Source organism: Chinchilla lanigera, unplaced genomic scaffold (genome assembly GCF_000276665.1).
Source record: "Chinchilla lanigera isolate Chin_1 unplaced genomic scaffold, ChiLan1.0 scaffold00056, whole genome shotgun sequence".
NCBI lineage: Eukaryota > Metazoa > Chordata > Mammalia > Rodentia > Chinchillidae > Chinchilla > Chinchilla lanigera.
This window is the reverse complement of record NW_004955457.1, coordinates 11,538,936-11,562,837: the sequence shown is the minus strand read 5'-3', so window position 1 is coordinate 11,562,837 and position 23,902 is coordinate 11,538,936. Positions and strand designations below refer to the sequence as shown.

The following is a 23,902-nucleotide window of genomic DNA, read 5'->3' as shown; positions in this document are numbered from 1 at the left end:
GGCCCGCTGCCCCCTCCTGGCCGGCCGCGCTCTGGGGGAGCCGCTCGCTCCGCCCGCCCGCCGGTGTCCCTGCCGTAGCCGCTGCGCCTCCTCTCCCTGACTCGGGTTTCCCCGGCGCCGCCGCCGTCCCTGCGGGCTGCATGAGGAGGAGGCGGAGGAGGAGGAGGATGTGAAGATGGCGGAGCTGCAGATGCTGCTGGAGGAGGAAATCCCGGGGGGCCGCCGGGCCCTCTTCGACAGCTACACGAACCTGGAGCGGGTGGCCGACTACTGCGAGAGCAACTACATCCAGGTGCGGCGCGGGCCGGCTCGGCCGCGGGGACCCGGACTCGCGGGCCTCCAGAGCCCGTGGGGGTGGGGAGCGGCTGGCGCCCGGCGGAGAGGACGGGGCGGCGCCGGCACCCGCGGGGCCCTCCTGCCTCGGCCGCCGGCGCTGTCAGTGTGCGTGTGTGCGCGTGATGGTTCCTCCGCTCCCTCACATCATTCTGGAAGGTTTTTAAGGAGCGGTGCTACCGCAGAGTGAAGTGCCTCTCTCAGTTTTCTATTATTGCAAATACCTCAAAGACATGTCATCATCATCATCATCATCATTTTTTAGGTTTCAATGGGATACGGTAGAAGAGCGCTTGTGTCGTTGGAAGTTAATGCTGTCTTTCTCCCTCTGGAGAATGGGAAGCTGCACGATAAGGAGTTCCCCACACCCGAGTCCCGTTAGAATAGATCGTTTTCCTTGGGGAAGAACTGACTGTCAGAGAGAATTCGGAAAGTGAACCTCATGGCTTAATTTGTTACCGTGATGGTTGGCTTGGCACAGGGACTCGTAATGGTAGCGGGTGTGCGTGTGCGCGTTCGCACGCGCGTGTGGGCGGAAGATGTTGGAGCGAGAGATGAGATGCAGCTGGACTTGGGTGAAGCAAAAGATTTTGTGAATTTAAAAAAAAAAACAACTTCCTTTAAAAATAATTTGGTAGGATAGCAGATTAAAACACACACTTTGGAAACCCAGCATTTTTTCTTTTTCTTAGGGCTTATTCTGCCTCCATTTTTTTTCTTTCCTATTTAAATTCTCTTGGGATGAGGGTTGAAATGGAAGTGCTGTGTTAAACTGTTTCTTTTCTTTTTTTTTTTTTTTTATAACTGTTTCTTTTTGATCTTTTAAACTTTTTTTTTTTGGAGACAAAGTGTCGCTGTGCAATTCAGGCTGGCATTGAACTCACAACTCGCTGCGATCCTCCTGCCTCAGCCTCTGGTGTGCTGGGATTACAGGTGTGCGACGGCCTAGTCTTTTAAAATTCTGGCCTCTCCTCCCATCAATCCAGACGTCCTTCTTAACATTGGCTGTATTGGAAAGCAGTCTCAAATCTTAGTATAAGTTAAAAAAAAGGGCTCTTATATTTTATGAGGACCACGTGTCTAATCAAAGATGGTGTTAGAAATTTTACTTGACATACTGAAATTCGTATTATCATGTGGGGAACATTTATATTTGCGAATGAACCCGATGTGATCTAAACCATTTCCCTCCAGAGAAACAGTTTGCAGTAGGAAAAGAGTGTGTCTTATGTTCAAGATGAATTAGAACAATAGAAACATCTATATTTGTAAGGTACTTTGCTGAGTAGTATTGGAAATACAGGATCAGTTGCCCAAGTTTTCACAAAATGTATTTCAAAGTCTTCTGTGGCCCAGAACTGTGTAGGGGATTGATGAGTGCACGGGTAGTGTGTTAGTGTAGTTAGTAGAAGAGCTGATCTGTGAGCAGGTTAGTGCCATTCACAGGTCAGCCTTCTCAGAGGGTCCCTCTTGATTCCATCAGCTGAGATTGAAAATACGTATTGGAAAAAAAAAATTGCCTCCCTGTGGTAAAAAGGTGCAGACTTTTCTTGTCATACTTTAAAAGGTACAGTATGACATATTTACTTGATACTTATTTTTACATGACATTTCTATTTATTAGGTGTAATAAGTGATTTAGAGGTAATATATAGGATATGGTGGTGGGTTGCATGCAAATACGATGTCATTTTACAGGAAGGACTGGCGCAGTAGCAGATTTTGGTAGGAGGGGTGGGGCTCTGAGATCAGTCTCTGGTGCATACCGAGAGACAAGCCAAGCCTGGTTAATTTGTGCTTTGTGGTGGGCTGTGGGTGGGTGGGGACTAGAGGAGGCCATGCCATCCTCAGGGCATTCACAGTCTGAGCAGAGAGAGGGAACCTGAGGAACTGAAGTGCTAATTTTGTTGCCTTGTGCAGTATTTTTGTTTGTTTTTAGACAAGGGCTTGCTGTGTAGTTCAGGCTGGCTTTGAACTTGCTGCAGACTGCTTGGCTCAGCAGCTTGAGTGCCAGGGTTACAAATCCATATTTCCATGCCTGACCTTTGTGGAGTATTTTATGGGAGGGAGTTGTAAGTCATACAAAAATTGGGGGTGGAAAAGTGATTGGATTTCAGGTGTTACCAATAAATAATAGGAAAAAAATAGATTTGTCTCTATTTGGAAGATAAATGTTATTATAACTTAGAGGGTTAGTTTTTCTTAGATTATAATTGCTACATGAAGGTAAAAGTACGTGGAATATAAATGTGAGAGGTTAAAGGGATCAGCAGTTGTTTTTTTTTTTAATATTTTGTGCATTTATTCCACTTGCAGAGAGAAGAATGCTATTACTCACAGTATCTGCTTTAGCAGTGGGAGTGAAAATTTAGTTGTGTTGGCATTTTATTTAAAATTTTTGGTGCTGGAGATTGAAGCCAGGTTCTTGTGTGTGCTGATTATACACGCTAGCCCTGAACAGCACCCCCAGCTGGGTGTATGTGGGCATTTTAAAATTTAAAGTATAAATATTGATTTACTAGAAATGGATACAGATTCTAAATGATCTTATTTAGCACTTGAAGTAGATTTTAAACTTTTATCTCTGAGATTATTGTGTACTTTAGGATCTGGTGCGTATATTATTGTGGCGCTTTCCCAGGGTGCAAGCTCTCAGGGATTTGTTTGTAGTAAGATGTTCACTAGAGCATGGCAATAGTAGGTTTGTGCTGACCACGCCATGTGCTTCGCTGGTGCTCTTGAGACCGAGAGCAGACCAGCAGGGGTGAGTTGGTGGGGTCAGTGATCCAGTGTTCTGCTTAGCCTGACTGTACATCATGTCTTAGTTCCTGGTGCTGCTTGGCTGACCCAAACTCATTTGTGTGGAAATGAGTTGCTTATAAAGTAGAAAAAAGAAAAATCCATTGGTCATATGTATTCCATAACTTCAATAACTAGTTTTATGCCTAGGACTATTAAAAACTAAAGTAAATAAGAACATCTTAAATGTAGATTATATTTGATGTGAAAATTGAGCGTAGGAAGGGAAATTTTTGTTGAAAAACACTTCTAACCTGATTAAAAGTACCCTTCAAAAATGCCAGTGATGCTGGGCGTGGTGGCGCACTCCTGTAATCCCAGCACTTGGGAGGCTGAGGCAGGACGATGATTGTGAGTTCGAGACCAGCCTGGGCCACAAAGTGAGTTCAAGGCCAGCCTGAACTGCATAGTGAGACCCTGCCTAAAAAAAAAAAAAAAATGCCAGTGACATTTGGAGTCAGATAGTACCTGTAGTAGTACATATGCAACATCTGTAGGTAGATCAGCTTTTTAAAAGCTGTTTTCCTGGTTATTAATGACTTGACATTAGAAATTTGAAGATTATGTTAAATAAAAATTAGTTTTATTATTTCAACCTCTGGAATACGTGGTAGTAAAAAATTTTTCTGCAGGATAATATATTATGATAAAACTTATGAGTAAAACTTGCTAATATTTACCAGATTGACTTTTTAAAATTTTTTGCTCATAAAAATTACTTAGTACTGGGCATGGTGTGGATGCGTATGATGCTAGACTTGGGAGGCTTAGGCAGAGGGCTAGCAAGTTCCAGGCCAGTTTAGATGATTTTTTTTTTTTTTTTGAGATAGGGTTTCACTGCGATTCAGGCTATCCTTGAAGTCACTTTGTAGCCCAGGCTGGCCTCAGACTCGCAGTGATCCTCCTGCCTCAGCCTCCCAAGTGCTGGGGTTACAGCTGTGCGCCACCATGCCCGGCCAGTTTAGGCAAGTTAGAAAAAACCTGTCTTAAAATATTATGTGTCTGTCTATCTATCTATAAAATATACATATATATTTACACACAAATGGACTGGGATATATGTATACACACACATATATATTTACACACACACATGGACTGAGGTTAGCTTAGTGCTAGAACCCTTGCCTAGCATGAGTGAGGCTCCAGGTGCAATCCCTAGTATTGTATCTCTTGCTCCCCCTACTGTTAATCATTAGTGAAGCCTTTTTTTTAAAGAGATATGTAAGACCTCCGTCTTTTCATCATTTATTAATATAAACATGGACTGACTAATCTATTAGAAAATGTTCCTGAATTTTAAAAAATTTGAATAATTTAGGATCTATTTTTTAGAAGATTTTATAATCCAAGTCATTTTAATGTTCTAAATAAATTTATATTTGTTATTTTCCTAAAGTAAATCTGAAAAGTCAACTTGTTGATACTGCATTTTTCTTGTTGTTAAAGTTATTAGTTATTGGAATAATGATTCACATAGACACACAGTAAAATCTCATTGTTTATTGTTTAATGTTAAGAGCAGAATCACCCCATAAACTTACTCAGAACAAAAATTAAGAGTTTACTTTAAAATTTTATCTGAAGCACTTTTTTTTTAAAAAAAGTAATCAGCATGTCATTAGTAGCTTTTTTCTGTTTGTCAACTGGATATTCCCAGAATTGAGAATTGTGTGAGAAGTTTATAACAAGATAATAAAATAATAGCTGATTATCAGTTCCCCAAAGTAATTAGTAAAATGATACAGATTTTTTTTTTTCCAGTACCAGGAATCAAACTCACGACCTCGTGCTTGCCAGGCAGGCACTGTGCTGCTGAGCTAAATCCCCAGCCTCTGATACAGATTTTTTTTTGGTAGGTTGAATCTAGGGCACTGCATGCTAGGCAAGTGCTCTGTGTTTCACACTCAGCCCTTTTGAATTTTAATCTGAAGGAAGATCTTGCTGAGTTACCCAGGCTGGCCTTGAGTTTTCAGTCTTTCTGCCTTAGCCTCCCAAGTAGCTGGGAGAAATGTGATCATTTGAGAGTAGAACTTGAGGACGGATACATACTCCCCGGTGACTTCAGTCATTTCTCTTCAGAGTGGGATGAGCTGAATAGTGGACACCAGATGAATTAAGGGAGACCAGATTTCTTTGTGTTGAGGTTACTCTACTCATTTGTCATCCTGAAAGAAACTCGACCTGACTTCCTAGCAAAAGAAACACTTGGTGAATGTTTCTAAGTCATTATCAAGACCTTTGAGGGCCAGGGATATAGCTCAGTGGCACAGTGCCTGCTTAGCAAGCACAGGGTCCTGAGTTCAATTCATGGTAACAATAAAAAAAAAGATCTTAGATAAGATGGCAAAAAAGACTAAATTACACTCTGAGCCCCTTTTTCTTCTTAAAATTTTGTCATTTGTGCACTTCTTGTTCAGGGTACTTAGGGGGCCTAGTACTCTTTACTGGTCCTGGGACTTCAGCCTAACCTCATTTGTACCCTTCCCTGAAGAGCTGCTCTTACAGAATTGTCCCTTTGCCTCAGCAGTTCACAAACTTGCCATTTACTTTTCCTTTTACTGTGGTAGGACTAGTGTGACTCCGTGATAGGTTGCTTTATTCAGGGCCTTCTTTCTTCTCCCAGAGAATAATTTATAAACCAAATTGATATACTCATTCATGGAATGCATAGATATTTTTGAGCAGGAGGCCCTTTTGGTCTTCCTTTCCTTTCTTTTAAAATGCAGGAGATTTAATAATATCCTGTGGTAGTGAGTGTAAATGTGTTCTTTCAGTGCATGAATGGAAATACCCTGAAGTTCAGGCTGTTGGAACTTTTGATAGTTTACAGTTGAATTTTTTGGAACTAATTGATACTGGTTTCTTGAAAGGCCAGGTAGGACGACACATTCTATTTTGAACTTTTATTTTGTGTTATTTTCTGTCATATGTAAGTGTCTGTATGGTAGACTCATATCTTAAACTTCTTTACATATTCTCCCATTAAGCCACAGAACCGTTTTCATGGAAGACATTTATTAAGTAGTTGCAAAATATCAGAAAAACATGCTTGAGTATTCCAAAGCCTATGCACTGAATTTATTGATTTAATGAACTTGCTTGGAAATTTGTCATGCAAAGTTTTTCTTTTTCTCTTTTTCCCCATTACTGGAGATTGAACTTAGCCTTTGCACTGGGCTGTGTCCCCACTCCTTTTTAAAATTTTGAGCTAGGTCTTGCTGAGTTGCCCAGGCTGGACTGAACTTGTGATCTTCTTGTTTGAGTCTCCCGCAGTGCTGGGATTATGCCTGGCCAACAAGTAATATGTTTTGTTGCAGAAAATTTGCATGACAAAACAGCTTTTGACTTGAATTATTTTACAGCATGATTTTTTTCTCATTTGATTTTTAAATCCAGGTGTATTGAGGTTTAGTACACATATAGTACAAATCATCCTTTTACATGTGAAGGTCTATAATCATCACAGTGAAATTTTCCGTGAGCCTTCTGTAGTCAACCCACTTTCTTTAATGCCCAGCCTTTGGCAGTCACTGATGTTTTCTGCCCCTGTTGTTTTCTGTCCCTGATGTTTTCTGTCCCTGTATGTGAGGAACCCTAGAGTGTGTAGCCTTTTGTGTTTGACTCCTTTCACTTCATGTAATGTATTTAAAAAGTAGTAATAAAAACTGGTTGTGGTGGCACCTGCCTGTAATCCCAGAAGTCTGGGACGTGGAGGCAGGAGGGGCTCACAAGTTTGAGCCTGGGCAATTTAGTAATTTAGACGCGTTCTAAAAATAAAAATAAAAAGTAATAGAAAGGAAAAAGGACTGGGGATGTGTAACTCAGTGTGAAAGTTCTGAGTTCAACCCCTGATACAAAAAAAAAAATTATATGAGTAGTTCATTTCCTCCCACTCGCCTTTATTTTGTGGTGTTAGATTGAACCACATGCTAAGACAAGAATGCTATCACTGAGTTATGTCTCCAGGCATTTTTATTATTTATTTATAAATTAAATTTAATAAACATCCAATGCTTTTTACTTTTTTGAGACAGGATCTCACTAACTTGCCCAAGATGGTCTCTAACTTTCCACCCTCCTGCCTCAACCTCCAAGGTAGCTGGTATTACAGGCATTTGTCATTGCACTTTGCCAGTTCATTCCTTTTCATTGCCAAGTAGCATTCCAGTGTATAGGAGAATCACAATTTGTTTATCCATTTGTCAGCTGATGATTTCTAGGTTGTTTCTAGTTTTAGGCAGTGATAAATACAGCTCTAAATGTTTGCATACAGGGGTTGGTGGGAGGTGTATCTTTTTATATCTTGGGTAAATTAAAGAAGATATTGCCTTCCACCATTGCACCCTGGGTGTAGAAGCAGGAGGCCAGCCTTGACTGGCTGATCTGAGCTTTGGCAGAGTACTTTGTGAGCTCTTTGAATATGAGGTTATGGAAACTTTGTAAGGAGTTGTCGGGCTGGGGATATCGCTCAGTGGCACAAGCGCCTGCCTAGCAACCACAAGGTCCTGAGTTCGATTCCCAGTACCCCCCCCCCCCACAAAAAAGTAGTTGTTTCAAAGGAGAGTGATACAGTTGATGGAGTTTCTTGACATTACCTTCAAAAATTGTTAGAACTGGGTCAGGGAGAACCGGGGATATAGCTCAGCGGCCTAAATGCCTGCCTGACAAGCGCAAGGTCCTGAGTTTGATTCCCAGTACCACAAAAAAAAAAAAAAAAAAGAACTGGGTCGGGGATGTAGCAAGTGGCACAAGCGCCTGCCTGGCAAGCGCAAGGTCCTGAGTTTGATTTGTAGTACCCCCCCAAATTGTTAGAACTGATAAATGAATTCAATAGAGTTATAGGATACAAAATCACTTTATAATAATTATTGCAGATCCATATGTTAACAACTGTCTGAAGAAGAAACTAAGAAAATCTCAGAGCCAGGTATAGTGGTACACACCTTGGGAGCACTTGGGAGGCTGAGGTAGGAGGATTGCTGTGAGTTCAAGGCCAGCCTGGGCTACATAGTGAGTTCAAGGCCAGCCTTTACTAGATAGTGAGACCCTCTCTCAAAAAAACCAAACCAAACCCCAAAAATAACAATTTATAATAGCATAAAAAAGTAAAACACTTAGGATTAAATATAAGTAAGGAGGTGAAAGATTTATTTGTACACTAAAAACTGTAAGACATATAAAAATGTAATTGAAGAAGACACAAGTAAATGCAAAGATCTGTGTTCATGGATTGGAAGAATTAATACTATTAAAATGTCCAGCTGGTGGTGCACACCTATAATCCTAGCACTGGGGAAGCTGAGGCAGGAAGATCACAGAGTTCATGGGCAGCCTGAATTATATAGCAAGACCCTGTCTCAGGAACACCCCCCCCCAAAAAAAATGCATACTTCCTAAATCTATTTAGAGATTAGTGTAAACATTATCAAAATTCCAGCAGCATTTTTCTCAAAAACAGAAAAAAAAATTCTAAAATACCTGTGGAACCAGAAAAGACTCCAAATAGCCAAAACAGTCTTGAGTAAGAACAAAATCAGAAGTAACCAGCTTCTGATTTCAAATTGCATTACAAAGCTATCGTCATTGAAACAATATGATACTGGCATAAAGCATAGATCAGTGGAACAGAATGGAGAGCCCAGAAATTTATCTGCATTTATATACAGGTGCCTACTGTTTGACAGGCAATGGATAATACACAATAGGAGAGGATAGTCTCTTCAGTAATGGTATAGGAAAACTGCACATGCAAGATAATGACGTTGGATTCTTGCATCAAACACAGAAATGACACAGATTGAAGACTTAGTAAATGTAAGTCCTAAGGCTGTGAAAGTCCTAGTAGGAAACACAGGGGCAAAGCTCCTTGATGTTGGTGTTGGCACTGATTGTTTTTTTTTTCAGATGACATGAAATGTACAAGAAATGGAAGCAAGAATAAACATTGATAACTATATCAAACTGAAAAGCTTCTGCACAGCATAGGAAGCAATAGAATGGAAAGCCTGTGGAATGGGAGAACATACTTGTAAACCATGGGGCTGGGGATATAGCCCAGTGGCACAAGCACCTGCCTGGCAGGTGTGACATGTATCTGATATGGGGCTTGTGTTCAGTATGTGTAAAGAACATGAGTAACTTAACTGCAAAAAACTCCAAAAGCCAAATGACCAAATTAAAAAAATGGGCAAAGGACCCAAGTAGATATTTTTCTAAAGATGTACAAGTGGTCTACAAGTATAGGAAAAGGTGTTCAATACAACTAGTTTTTAGAGAAATGCACATAAAAATTATCATGAAGCCAGAAAGCTGAAGCTCAGGATTATGAATTTGGGACTAGCTTGGACATAGTGAGTCCCAGGCTTGCATGGACTGTGGAGTGAGAGAACCTGTCTCAAAAAAATAAGCTCAGTATGGGAGTGGGCACCTGTGGCTCCCAGCACTTAGGAGACTAAGGTGAGAGGATTGCTGTGAGTTCAAGGCCAGGCGGAGGCACATAGTTCAAGACAAGCCTAAACTACATAGAGAGACCATGTCTCAAAATCAAGAAACCAACCCTCAAAAAACCAAAAACCAAAAACAAATGACCCCCAAAAGTACAACAAAGTACCATCTCATGTTTGTTACTCTTGGGGCATTATTGTGGGTTACCATAACCCATTCCATACTTTTCTAATGAAATTATGTACTTTAGCATAATGATACCTGGCTGTCCATCTCAGAAGCTGTGCCTAAGGGATACAGAAAGCAATATTTGCGTTTGGCAAAGTGAGTGAATGGCAAGGTGTGTACATCTGTGCAAAAGGGTCAAGTAGAGTTTTTACCCACATAATGCTCTGTATTGCATATGTGTCCCTGGGCATCGCAGGTGTAAAATACACCCATACCATTTTTCTGTTCTGCAAATATCTAATTTGCCAAAGTGGAATCCAGGTGTGGCTCACCATAGCTGCGTCTGGGAAAAACATGAGCCCATCTGTGCATTCAGTTACTTGGCAGATGAAGGGCAAGGTGTGTACAGCAGCTGTAAAGCAGCAACAGGTAAGTTTTACCCATGACATGCTCATTGTTGAATTTCTTGCATTTCAGATTTGTTTTTTAAAAAGTTTTCTTCAGATCTTTCCTGTAGAAGTAGCCCAGTTCAGTACAATAGCACATGAAAAATGTGATCCCCTGTAGCTTTAGGCAGGATAATGCTGAAAAAGCCTTCAAAATATGATATAAAAGTATATGCCCTGCTAGATTTGAACACATATACTTTGAATTTAGAAATTTATCCTAGAACTCAACCAGCAGGTCTCTGTTTGTATAGTAATGGACCAAATGATGTAAACAGACCTGTTGCTCCCATTTCCCAAACTAGTTGGAATATGCCATTAGACCGTTGGTTACCAGTTTCTCATTGTTAGATTTGCTTAACAGAACACAAGTTGACCAGTGCAGAAACTATATGCAAGAACAAAACAGAAATTCCAAAAAAAGTTGCAAATTCAAAATAGAGAATTGTGTAATAAAATCTTTGGATTTCAGAGACATAACATTGACCTTGTACATGGCAAAGAAAAACAAACCTTACTGCTGATGTCAACATTGCACCATGATGGAATATTGATAGGAAACCTCCACAAAGATGAAGGCAGAGGTTGTAATTTTCTGTAACAAAACCAAAGATGGAATATATGTTGATGAGTTATGCAGCAACTATTATACCATGTAAAGCACAAAGTGTTGGCCAGTGGTTGTGTTTTGCTCGATCCTATATGTGTGGCATTAACAGTTTTTGAATAAAATAAGTGCTTATTGGAGAAATTTTCTTAGAGGATTGGGACTGGAACCCATAAGAGATCATTTACAACAGAGGATGTAAATGGTGCAATGTTGACATCAGCAGCAAAATTACAACAGCAAAATATTTCTGCCCAGGGAATTACGCAAAAAAATTGTGGAATACACTGGTGAGCTCACAGGTGAACAGGCAGGTGGAACATCACAAAGACCTACTAAGACAACAGGAAAACTAAAGAGATAGATGTCAACTGTGGTCTTTTTTATGAAGGACAGGAAGACAAAATCACATGCTGTCAGTGTAAGTGATACTTGTGCATGGAACATGCAGTTTTCATGTGTGAAGACTGCTGTGGGTGTGACAGTTGAAGCAAAGATTATATCCGTGGTAGACTTTGGTTTGTATATACATTGTAGTTCACGTAGGTGTTTATTTCTGATGTTATCTTGTAGGTTTTGAAGGAAGTACACAGCTGATGTGCAAATGTTCATGTCTATTCTAAGCATTCGTTACATATTTGATACTTTGTTTTACTAATACTCTAATACCTTACTTTCTTGCTAAGTGCACGTTGTATAATATAGTAAGAAGCTCCTGACAAAACAGCAAGACCAGCAAGATGTCAAGTGTGTCCTACGAAAAAGACAGGAAAGCTAAGCACATGTGCTGTCAGTGTGAGATTTGTGTATGCAGCAGGCAGTTGTCATGTGTGAAGACTGCCTTAGGTGTGATAATTAAAATAAAGATTGTTTTTGTTGTAGGGTTCTATTGGTATTTTCATTGTAGCTCATACAGGGATTTATTGGAATATAAATTTATGGGATTATATGTATTAATACTATATGTAGTTCGTATAGTTCTTAGACTTTGTACGCCAAAAAAGCAGCTAATGTTGAAAATTTTGATGATTTGTAAAATAAACACTCAATAAATATTAAACATCTAATACTTCTTTGGATATTTTTTCCTGTGAGGTACTCACTGCTTAATATAATAAAACTCTTAAAAGTAATAATTGAGCCGGGTATGCTGGCGCATGCCTGTAATCCCAGCACTCGGGAGGTTGAAGCAGGAGGATCGTTGTGAGTTTGAGACCAGCCTGGGCTACAACGTGAGCTCAAGGCCACCCTCAACTGCATAGCGAGACCCTGTCTCAAAAAGGCCAAAAAACCAAAACAAAACAAAAATACAAAACAAAACAATAATTGGACAGTAGAAATACTTCTAAATTTTGTACACCCTTCAGTAATGCTCTCTTAACACAAAATTGTTGTGATATATCACTAAGATGTCTGTAAAGATGAGACAAGTGTTAAACAAAATGTGAAGAAAAGGGAATTCTTGTACATGATGAAAGTGTGACCTGGTATACCAATTATGGAAAGCAGTATAGAGTTTTTAAAAATTAAAAATTAACCCTATGATCAAGCAGTCTCACTTCTGGTTATATATTCTATTCTGGGTATTATATATATCTGGTAAATGAAATGGTATCTCAGTTCTGCATTCACATGTCATTTCAGCATTATTCATAATAGCCAAGATACAGAAAGCAACAAAAGTGTCCCTCATGGATGAATGGATAAAATATGTTATGAATATATATAAAGCACTATTATTCAGACATAAAAAAGAAGCCCTGCTGTTTTGGACAGTAGGAGTGAACCTGGAGAATGTTATGCTAAGTGAAATAAACCAGACATGGAAAGACAAATATTGTATGGTGGCACTTGAATCTGGAATCTAGAAAGTCAGACTCAGAAGCCTGAGTGGTTGTCACCAGTTCCTCTTGGGTGGGGAGGTGTTGGTCAAAGGAGTGTCAAGTGTGTCCTACGAAAAAGGACACAAACAACTACTGGATGATTCTGTTCTGGATGTACTGCATCATGACTGTGGGATTACAGTAATAATAATGGATACTTGATCCTGTCTTCTCACCCTGTAACTGTGTGAAGTGATGGGTGTGTTATTTTTGATGGTGATAGTCATTTATAGTCTGTAGTCTCATGGACTGACAATCTAGTTCTTTTTTTGAGACAGGGTCTTGCTGTGTGTATTCAGGCTGGCCTGTGAGTGCAGGGGTTACAGGTGTGTGCCACTATGCCTGGTTTTTAAAAATTTTTTTAATGAATGATTAAAAACTTGATTTCTAAAGTACCCAGAATATATTTTTTACAGTAAGAAAGGCCTTGCAGTGCTCTCCGGGCTAGTCTCAAACTGTTGGCTCAAGCATCAAGCAGTCTTCCTGCTTCAGCCTGTGGAACATCTGGTATATGCAAGTATCAATCACTGTGCTTGGCAGAAGAGTTTTGAGAAGTTGATGAAAAGTTTTCTGGTTAGTTCATTTTGGTTTGTTGTTAGGTATTTTTTGTACATAGTGTCTTCGGACCAAAAAAATGTAAGTTAATTTATCACCAGTTAGCTGAGGCTTCTTTTGCTGTCGCAGCCCTTAGTGTTACAGCTTCTGGTGGCTTCCAGCCACCCCTAGCAACCCTCTGTGGCTGAGGCTTGTCACCCCTTGGTGGCTTTCTGGGGTTCTTCAGCAGCTCCTGCCCCCTGTCCAGAGTCTCTGGTGCCAGGCAGCGAGTCTCTGCAGCTCTTAGCTCTCTGCAGCTCTTAGCTCTTTGCTGTCCAGAGCTTTCTGGTGCTGATTGCCCCAGCCTGGTGTAATGGTTCCTTTAGTGCACCCTGCTCAGCCTCTTCTACTGGAGTCTTCATAAGTCCACTCAGACTGCTTCAATTTTGGGACCTGCACTGCAACAGAAAGGACCTAGGAAGGGCCCTCCTGGGCTGACCTCGGAGTGTGACTGAGTGCTTCATACTGCATGCCATGGGCCACTTACATGGGGGAGGATCAGAGCCTAGGTAAGCACTTGCTAGCATTTTGATACCCATTTGGGGAATTTTCAGAGTAGTGGCAGAGGGGTTTGGGGTCATTTAGGGTGGCTTCAGGGCAGAGTCGTCTGGGATAGGTCTGGGTGTGAAGCTGGCTTTGTGGAGGCAAATGTCTCCTGGAGCAGGCATGGGCTGTCTGAGAGTCTTATCTGTCATGATGAAATCTTAACTGAACTAACCAGGAGATGCCACTCTGGTTAAAAAAGCTGCACTTAAAATGATGGGGCTGAAACTGCCACTGCTGCCGCTTTTGAGGCATCTCCAAGAGGGGCTATTTTTCTGATTGTGGCCCATTTTGCTTGGGAGATTTTAGAGACAGCAGCAGTAGGTCCCTCTCTGATTTTTGCTTGTTATGCACCAGTTTCTCCTGCTCCTTGGAGAGAAGGTCAGGTATCAAAGAGGCTGTCAGTGAGGACTGGAGGGTAGCAGCTAAACACCCAAAGAAGTGGCAGAAGGGGATTGGGGTTTATCACTTCAGGCCATCTTTGGGGGCCAACAGCTGTCAGTAGGATTACTGCCCTCTGGCTGCTGGATGGGGTTTAGTTTATTTTTCTGTCTCTAAATCAGGTCCTCTTTGACCTCTGTTCTTAATCCTGTTCCTCCATCTTTCCAAAAGTAATAATGACTGTCAGCTGGTTTTATTATTATTTTATTTTTAGTCATGAGTTTGTTACAACCCTATTTAATTGACTTTACAAAGGTTTTTAGAGCTGGATGGTGGTGCATGCCTGTGCATGCAGCACTGTGGGAGGCTGAGGGAGAAGAATCACAGGATTGAGCCTGTCCTGTGCAGTCTAGTAACTCAGGCAGACCCTCTCTCAAAATTACAATTACAACAAGGTTGTGGAAGTAGTGCAAAGGCCTTGGGTTAATTCGTAGACACGGTTCTATTTTCATCATTTTACATTTTTTTCTTTTTTTAATGTTTTTAATTTTAACTCATTTTAAAGTGGAAAATGCATTGGGTTTTATTACATTGTCAGAGTTGTTTGACTGTTACCAAGTCTAATTCCAGAACATTTTCAACACTGCAGTGTCAGAAACTTTGCATCTACTGAGATGATCCTATGATTTTTTTTCCTTGGCTCTATTAATGTGGTGTATTACATTTATTGATTTATGTGTGTTGAACTATCCCTGCATCCCTAATGTGAATCCCACTTGGTCATGATGTATAATCTTCTTAATGATTTGCTGCATTCTTTTTGGCAGTATCTTATGGAGGATTTTTGCATATATATTCATTAGGGAGATTGGCCTGTAGTTCTCTTTCTTTAGTTGGATCCTTCTCTAGTTTTGGTATCAGAGTAATGCTTGCTTCCATGAATGAATTTGAGAATATTGATGCCCTTTCAATTTCATTAAAGAGTTTGGTGTAAAGTCTTCTCTAAATTTCTTGTAGAATTCAGCAGTGAATCTGTCAGGGCCTGGGCTTTTCTTTGCTGGTAGGTTTTTAATTACATCTTTGATTTCATTGATTGATACTGTTTTATTTAGAATTTTTATATCTTCTTGATTCAACTTTGGTAATTTGTATGTATCTAAGAATCTGTCCATTGCTTCTGCATTTTCCATCTTACTAGAATACAAGTTTTCAAAAGTCCATATAGATGATCTTTTGGATTTCTGCAGGGTCTGTTGTAAGTTTACCCTTTTTGTTCCTAACTGCATGAATTTGAGTCTTTCCCTTTTTAAATAAGATTGGCTAAGGGTTTGTTGATTTTATTTCATCTTTCAAACAACCAACTCTTTGATTCCTTGATTCTTTGTATTGTTTTTTTAGTCTCCAGTGAGTTAATTTCTGCTTTGATCTTTATAATTTCTTCCCTCCTATGAGCTTTTGGCTTAGTGTGCTCTTGTTTTTCTGGAAGTTTGATGTTCCACATTAAGTTGTTTATTTGTGTTTGCCCCATTTTCTTGATGTGGGTATTCACTGCTATAAATTTCCCTCTTAGAACTGCTTTTCATTATGTCCCTTAAGTTCCCATATATTGTATTGTCATTGTCATTTAATTGTAGAAACTAATTTCTTCTTCTTGTTTTTTTTTTTTTTTTTTTTGTCTCTTTGAGACAGGGTCTCACTATGCAGTTCAGGCTGGTCTTGAACTCACTTTGTAGCCCAGGCTAGCCTGGAACTTGCAACAATCCATTTTCCTCAGCTTCCTGAGTGCTGAGATTATAGGTGTGCTTCACCACACCCAGCTAATTTCTTCTTTAATTTCATCTGTGACCTGTTGGTTGTTCAGGAAGGTATTATTTAATTTCCAAGTGTTCATGAAGTTTTTGCAGTTTCTTTAGCCATTGATTTCCAGTTTCACTGCATTGTGGTCTGATAACATGCTTGGGATAATTTCAGTTCCTTTGCATTTACTCAAGCATGTTCTGTGGGTTAGTATGTGATCTGTTTTGGAGAATGTTCCATGTGCAACTGAGAGGAATGTGCATTCTGATGTTGTGGGGTGCAACACTCTGTAGACATCTAGCAATTCCATTTGTTCAAAAGTTTGGTTCAGTCCTATTATTTCACTGTTGTTTTTTTTTGTCTGGTTGATGTGTCTTTTTGTGACAGCGGGGTCTTGAAATCCCCTAGTACAGTTGTATTAGTGCTTATTTATTTTCCATGCTCATTAATACTTGTTTTATGTAGCTGGGTGCAGTGGTATTTGTTGTATATATATTTATGATTGTTATCTCTTTCTCATGGATTGTTCCCTTTACAAGGATGTACTGACCTTTTTTATCTCTCTGTATCAGTCTTGGATTGAAATTTGTTTTGTCGGCAAATAGAAGAGCTACCCTTCTTTTTTGGGGTTCCTGTCTAATGTTTTAATGTCTAATTGTTTTCCATCCTTTGACTTTGTCTATGTGTCTTTTTGAATTAAGTGTTTTTGTTGTAAGCAGCATAGTGTTGGATCTTGCTTCTTGATCCATTCTGCCAATCTCTTTCTTTTGACTGGTGAATTGAGGCCATTGACATTGATGCTTACATCTGATATGTGTTGACATCCTTATCATGTTATTTTCCTGTTGTTGGCTCTCCTCTTTTTTTTTTTCTCCTTCCCTCTGTTTACTTGTTTGCCTTTCCTGGTGAATTCCTTCTGTTGGTATTTATGGTGTTGTAGTCCTTGTTTTCTCTTTCTAGAATGTCCTTCAAAACATTTTGGAGTGCTGGTTTGGTGGTCATAAATATCCTCAGCTGTTCTTTGTTATGGAAGTATCTTATTTGTCCATTGGTTTTGAAAGATAGTTTTGAGGGGTACATCAATCTAGGTTGAAGGCTGTTTACCTTTAGAGCTTGAAATACTTCACTGCATGTTCACCTTCACTTGAGGGTTTGTGCTGAGAAATCAGCTGTAATTCTGATGGGCTCTCCTGTATGGATAATTTGTTTTTTTTTTCCCCTAATATTCTATTCTTGTGTTGAATCTCTGAATCTTGAGTATGATATGCCTGCCTGTGGAATTTTTTTGGTTGTGGCCAATGGGAGTTCTGTAAGCCTTACTTTCCTGTATGTCAAATTCTTTTTATCTAATGGGGAAGTTTTCTGCCATGACAAATGTGAATAGTTTTTAAAATATCATTTGTGCTATATTGTATTTTTTTCATTGATTCCAATTCCTCTTATTTTGCAGCTGTGGTATTGATTTCTTGTGGTCTCTTGCTATTTTTAAGAACTCTTTCTTTTTGTGGTTGCTAGCTGTAAGCCTGTCTTCTATATCTGAGATTCTGTCCTCAGATTGGCTTAATTTGCTGAGAATACTTTCAATACAATTTTTTTTTTCTCTTGGATATCTACTTGAATCTTATGGATTCCATTTATTTCCTATGGTTTCCATAATATTTTTCATCTCATCTATTTTTTGTCTGTGTGCTCTAGAATCACTAAGCATGATTTTCATTGTGGAAACCATCTCTGCAATTATCTGAGAGAATATTTCTGATTTGATTTTTTTCTAGAGCCTCATTCAGTTGCTTTGCTGCTACCACTTCAGATAGGCCAGGTGGGTGGTTTTCAGATTTTCCCACCTTAATTTCCCCTGGGTTTTCCTTTGGTGATGTTGGGGATTGCTGCTTTTTTAAGTGTTTTCTCAGTTTATTTCTGTCTCTCTTTTTTTTAAAAAGTTTAAGTCCTGGGTGATGTCTGTAACAGCTGTTTAGATTTTGTCACTTTTGACTGTAGTGGCACCACTAACAATAACATAAAACATAGCCTAGAAAATGACAAACTAACCATTAATTTGCCACCTTTAACTGTATAAACTAGATTTGTGGTTATATAACGAAGTCTAAAACCAGAAAATTGTATGCAGTGTACCATTCTTAGTGTGTCAATTTCGTACTTAGGGGTTAAAATTTAAAACGGGTTAGGGAGAAAATAGAGAAGTGGTGATAGGGCAACACAGACTCCATTTTCTTTTTGCAATTCCATTTTAATAGAAGTCACTTAAAGTTCACTTAAACTGTAGTTAAACCCCTTTCTCTTGGTTAGTCATAAACCAGAACATAGTTATAAAGTGGGAACAGAACAAACAGGACAAATTGGGAAGCAGGGTAAATGTTAAACCACAATAGTCATCAGGGATCCAGCTGACCAACAGCTTCAGGGAAAGATAAACCTTGTAATAATAGTGTGACATTCTTGTAAAATTCCCCAAAATGAGGTAATGGTTACTATGAAAGCCTAAAATTGTACGTATCTTTTTATTTTATTTTTTTATTTAAAAAAATAATAAAAAGAACAGTAGCAAAATACCAACAACGTAGACAAAAACAAAGCAAAGCAAAAACAATAAAAATGATACAGGGTTTCAGCACAAAATGATAGGAGTTAACAGTGGTTGTTATATTACATATTGTTATCTTCAACAAAGTTACTTAGGTTACCAGAGGTAAGAATGAAAGATTGATCAAACCATTAAAGAGAATAAAAAATGAAAACAAAAAAACTCCATTAGAAATGATACAGAGTTTCACTAGACAAGATGGTAGAAATTCACCAGTGGTTGTTATATTGCATATTGTTGTCTTCACAGTAGTTGTTCAGATTACCAGATATAAGCATGCAAAATTGGTCAAAAATATTAAGCATTAACTGTTCCTTTCAGTAAACCATCAGACATCAGCAGTACAGTTATCCCAGGAATCCTTCTCCCTCCCTCCCTCTCTCTCCCTCTCCCTCTCTATGTATATACATAACACACACACACACACACACACACACACACACACACACACGTATTGCCTTCCTTTTTTCTTTTTCTCCTTTCCCTCATCTGAGTTGTTCCTTCCTTTGAGCAATTTCTTTCCCTTTCATGAAACATCATACCACAGCAATATATGTGCACCCATGTTTCTAGCAGCACAGTTGTCATAGCTGAATCTTGGAAACAACCCAAATGCCCATCAACTGAGGAATGGATACAAAAGATGTGGTATTTTTATACAATGGAGTATTAGGTATAAAAAAGATAAACTCGAGGCTTTATAGGTAAATGGATGCAGCTAGAGAACATACTCATAAGTGAAATAAATCAGACTTACATGTGTAAACATTGTATTGTCTTCCTAATGTAAGAACCTGAAAGAGTAAAATAAAAATGTACTTAAGCTGGAGGTGAGACCCAGGTAGGGGTGGACATCTTGTCTGGCTCCTGGTCAGAGACTGTCCACCAGCCTGCTCTCCAATAAAGCTTTGTTCATTCCTGCCTTTGCAGTCTCTTGTGAGTGCCTGTCTCGTTGGACTCACTGTATCAAAGGAAGAGGAGGAAGAGATTAGAAGACTGGAAGACAAAAGGGGCATGACGTTAACTTGTAAAGCCTGATGCAGAAGATTGGAGGGAGAGAAGGAATAGATAAAAAGAGGAACTGAATAGATCCACAACCACAGAATCGAGACTCCATGTTTACACTCATATAAACACAAGGTCAGACAATGAAGGACAAAGAAAAGGGAAAAAAAAGGAGAGCAGAAAATAAAAACAAACCAAAAAAACACAGAAACAACAACAGAAAGTCCATTTCCAGGTTTGTCTCTGCTATCACTGGTAATCACCCTGATCCATGTTGATTTATCCCCAAAAGCCAGTGAGCCTGCACCCTCTGGTGGCTTGCAGCCGTCGGTGCACCTTCTGTGCGCTTGAGCCCAGCTGGGAGCTGCTAGATGGAGCCAGCTGCTGATTTGAGTTTTGAGCTCTACTCTCCAAGATGATTCCCCCTCCAAATGTTCTCTTGCACGGGGCAGCTGAAACCTCATCACTCACCGGCAGCTAGCATGGTCCTGCATGTCTGCTGTTCCCCTCCCCTGCTGTGTCTTTCTGTGGAGGCCTCTGTGGTCACTAGCACTCACCATGTGTTGGCAGGTTTGGACCGCTCCTCTTGGGCAGTGTTTCCCATCTCGGGGAGAAGGCATGGTTCGTACCTCCTCCTTCATTGAAGTTTCTCTCTCCACACTCTCTGTGGGCTTCAGTTCAGGCCTCAGTTCCTTCCTGTGTCTGGGGGAACTTGCCTTCATCCATCTTAACTTCCCTACAGTGTTATATTCCAGCATTTGGATGGCAGCACTTGGAGAGGTTCTTTTGTTGCTTAGCACTCGCCATCTTGCTGCTGATCCTTCTATTATTCTTTTCTTAAATACATTTATTTCATTTTTACTGAAGGTTACTAAATCCTGCACATTCCGAAGAAAGGGCTTGGCCAGCTCCTGGGAGATAATATGTAAGTCCTTGGAGCATCCTGCCTGATAACAATATCTTTGTGTACCTGAGGCCAAGGGCCATGCCAGTGCATGGTGAATACCCACTTTTATTCCACCAGAGCCCTGAGATACGCTCTTCCAACATGAGTTGGGGAGCCAGAGACGTATAGCTAAGGTCAGTCACAAAATGCGCCATGCCTGCTGTCAGAACAGCCAGAAACGCTAAGAACACATTCTTGGGTGAGATTCTCTGGTCGACAACACTTCACAAGTCTTGTCACACGTTATCATCGAGAGAATTATGCAGTATTTATTTGTGTCCACTGGGAGATAGTTGCAAGCTAACAGTTTCTCCTGAACTCCACTCCATGCACGTTTTTCCATTGCTTACTTGCTATGTAGTTCAGGCACGTCAGGAACTCACTATATGTTCCAGGCTGTCCTCTGCCTCCCGAGTGCTGGGATTACGGGTGTATAATCCATGTAATCCATATGTCTCCTTTGCTGACCTTCACCTGTATTCTTTCAGTGCAGTAAACTATAACCAGGCAAAACAGTTCTGAGTGGTGTGAGTTTGTGGGTCAAACTGTCAAACTTGGGAGTGGTCTTGGGAATCCCTGATAAACCAACTTACTATGGGTTCACTGGAGATGCCTCCCAGTAGTAAAATTATTTAGTGAATACAAAACTCAGGTAGCTATGGGAAGTCATTTTATAGCCAAACACCTGTTGCATAAAGCTACTGGTTGGTATTAGGCCAATTTAAGGAATTTACACACCTCTACAACAAGCAGTACTTCAAACAAAAATTTTATATCTTTATTTGAAATACTGAAAAATAAAATAGGATATCAAAAATATTTATCTCAAAAGATGGTATGAAGGGGGCATTCTAGGAAAATTGAGCAAAGAAGTAGTGATGTGTCTGCAAGGGTAAGTGGGTGGATGGAGTGGAATTGCTTGGTGTTGGTCCATAGTGTCCCGCTGGGAGCCCAGACAGAAAAGGGGATCAGTCAGTCTGTTGATGGCTGTCTCCCCAGTCGCAGGCATGCAACCCTAGAGAGAGAGTTAAGTGGTGAGTTTGCCCGGTTCCTGGCTTTTGGACTCAGGCTGAGCCACATTGCAGCACCCCAGGGTCTCGGGTGTGCAGTGTGCTGCTGTGGAGCCTTCACGTTCCGTGAGTGTTGTGTGGGCCAGTTCCCCTGACAAGTCCTGTCCAGTATCTCCAGATCTCCATACACAGATCCAGATGGTTCCCGCTAGAGAACCGAGCTCGCAGGTTCATTGAAAGTTAACCTGGAATGGGAAATAGGCAGAGTGTCGAAGTATTTCTCCACAAGGTACTGTTACTTCCAAAGAAATACTTCACGAGAGCAGACACAGCTCTGTCAGTGACCACAATGTGTGTCATCAGTAGTGGGACAGACCCAGGTCGCGATAGGAAGCAGGAGAGTAACACAAGGTCATTTTCTTGACAGTCTCACCACAACATATGAACCGAATCTCGTCCTGAGTGAACACTGAACACTGAAGGAGAGTCTGAATAAAGAACTGCCTATAATCATTAGAAATGTTGCCGTCTTGAAAACCATAGCAAAATGAGGAAGCAAGAAACTATTTCAGATCGAAGGAGACTTAAAGATTTAAGACAACTAAGTGTAACAAATTTAGGAATTGAATTCTTCAGCAATAACCAGTGCTCTTGGGACAAATGGCAAAATTTGAAGGATCTGAGTATTAGACAGTGGAAACTTAGACCTTGTCTTAGAATTTAAAAAGGGGCAGAGGATACAGCTTAGTTTGGTAATAGAGAACTCCAGTACTGTCAAATAAATAAGTCCACACTAAAGTGTTCAGGGTGACGGAGACCACTGTGAATCGGTTCTGAGCAGGATTTAATGTTAACCAATTGGCTTTCTGCGTTTACTTGTGAATTGTCTGAAGCTTAGGTACCTTGTCTAAAGATGGACAGCGGACTCATAGTAAATGAACCTCTATGAGTCACTGGTCACCACTGAGGCCTGTATTGTCCTGTGAAGCTGTGATGCCTCAAAGGACAAGATAAGGCCACAGCTGAGGATGTCGAGCTCCAACTCCAATTAACTTAAAAGGAGACTGTAGCTGCAGGCATCTCACTCCAGCAGTGAAGGCCTTTCTAGAGATAACGTAGTTCCCTATAACGTAAGTATTACTTGGAGAACTCCATAATGGATTTCCCAAGTCCTGCTCAGATTCCTGCATTTTCTTGAGTATCCACCTCCTTTGTTTGAAAACCTAATAAATAAGGGCTGCCCAGAGAAGTCTCGGTCTAAACCCAGAGAATATCGAATGCTGTAAGAGAGTTAGACCCTCCTGGAGCCCTGAAATCATTTCAACTGTCTCATTTATTTAAGCCTTGGCCATCCATTTGCTTGGGAGATTGAGGACCTGATCAGCGCACAATAACTAAGAGTTATTTAACCCGATATAGGAGTGATACAGCACTGAGGCCAGCACCTTACTTCCAGCCGGTTTTGAGGAGAGGTGTTCTTTGGATTGAACCAGGTCCAGTGATTCAGACTGGAAACCCTGGCTATAACAAGTGACTGAGGTAGTTATCCAAGTTCTAGCCCAGTCTGGACAATTTTGCAGGAGCAAGGCCTGGGAATGTAGTAGCTCAGTACAAAGGCCATGGGTTCAATCACACCCTCCGCATAAAAAGGTTGTAGTGCCCCAAAATAAAAACAAACCTATAAAGATCAATGTTCTAGAGACTAGAACACAAAGCCACAAGGTCTGAAATAAAATAACAGGTGGGATTGAGGACAGAAGACATTATAAAGGAGAGGAAGAATATACTTGAAGATAAAGCAATAGAATTTTCCTAAAATCAGCACAGAGGAAAAAAAAGTTGGAGGGAGGAAGGAAGTCTCACTTCAGGTGGCATAATACGTAGGTAAAGAATAAGGGGAGTACACAGTATCAGACAAGTTAATGGCTGAAATTTTGCAAAATTGAAAACTTCACAGATTTTTTTATTTAATGCATAAACATATAACTCCCTTTACTAGTGAAATTGTACATATTGGTAAATATGGTCAGTGGTCACATCTATGGGTTAATTCTTTAAAAATCAGAAATCAATAATTAGGACAGATTCTATGTTCTCTTTGTTACATTGTGAAATATCTTCTATTGTTGGAATGACAGTTTGTACAAATTTAAAAAAAATTAGAAGATACATATGAACACCAAGCTCTCCCCCTACCTCTGCAACTGTCACAATGATTTTCTTCATCACTTCAGCCTTCCTGCATGGGTGAATGGAACACATAAGAGGTGGTGGGAGATGAGGGTGATTTTCAATGTTCACTGTTTTCTTCATATGATCTTTTTTTTTTTTTTTTTTTTTT

The 23,902-nt window shown here is 40.1% G+C and overlaps 1 protein-coding gene and 1 pseudogene across 12 annotated transcripts in view; one reads left to right on the top strand and one right to left on the bottom strand.

Annotated features, from left to right (window-relative positions):
• Nucleotides 1–145: 145 nt before the first annotated feature.
• Abi2 (abl-interactor 2) overlaps nt 146–23,902 on the top strand; it is a gene marked incomplete at its 5' end in the record, with an annotated part of 110,842 nt that continues 87,085 nt past the window's right edge. For all 12 annotated transcript variants that reach the window (XM_013520694.1, XM_005397028.2, XM_005397029.2 and 9 more), the window contains 1 exon segment: nt 146–292. In XM_013520694.1, the coding sequence (XP_013376148.1) occupies nt 146–292 (147 nt within the window).
• Nucleotides 21,921–23,902, bottom strand: part of LOC102022885 — a 12,786-nt pseudogene continuing 10,804 nt past the window's right edge.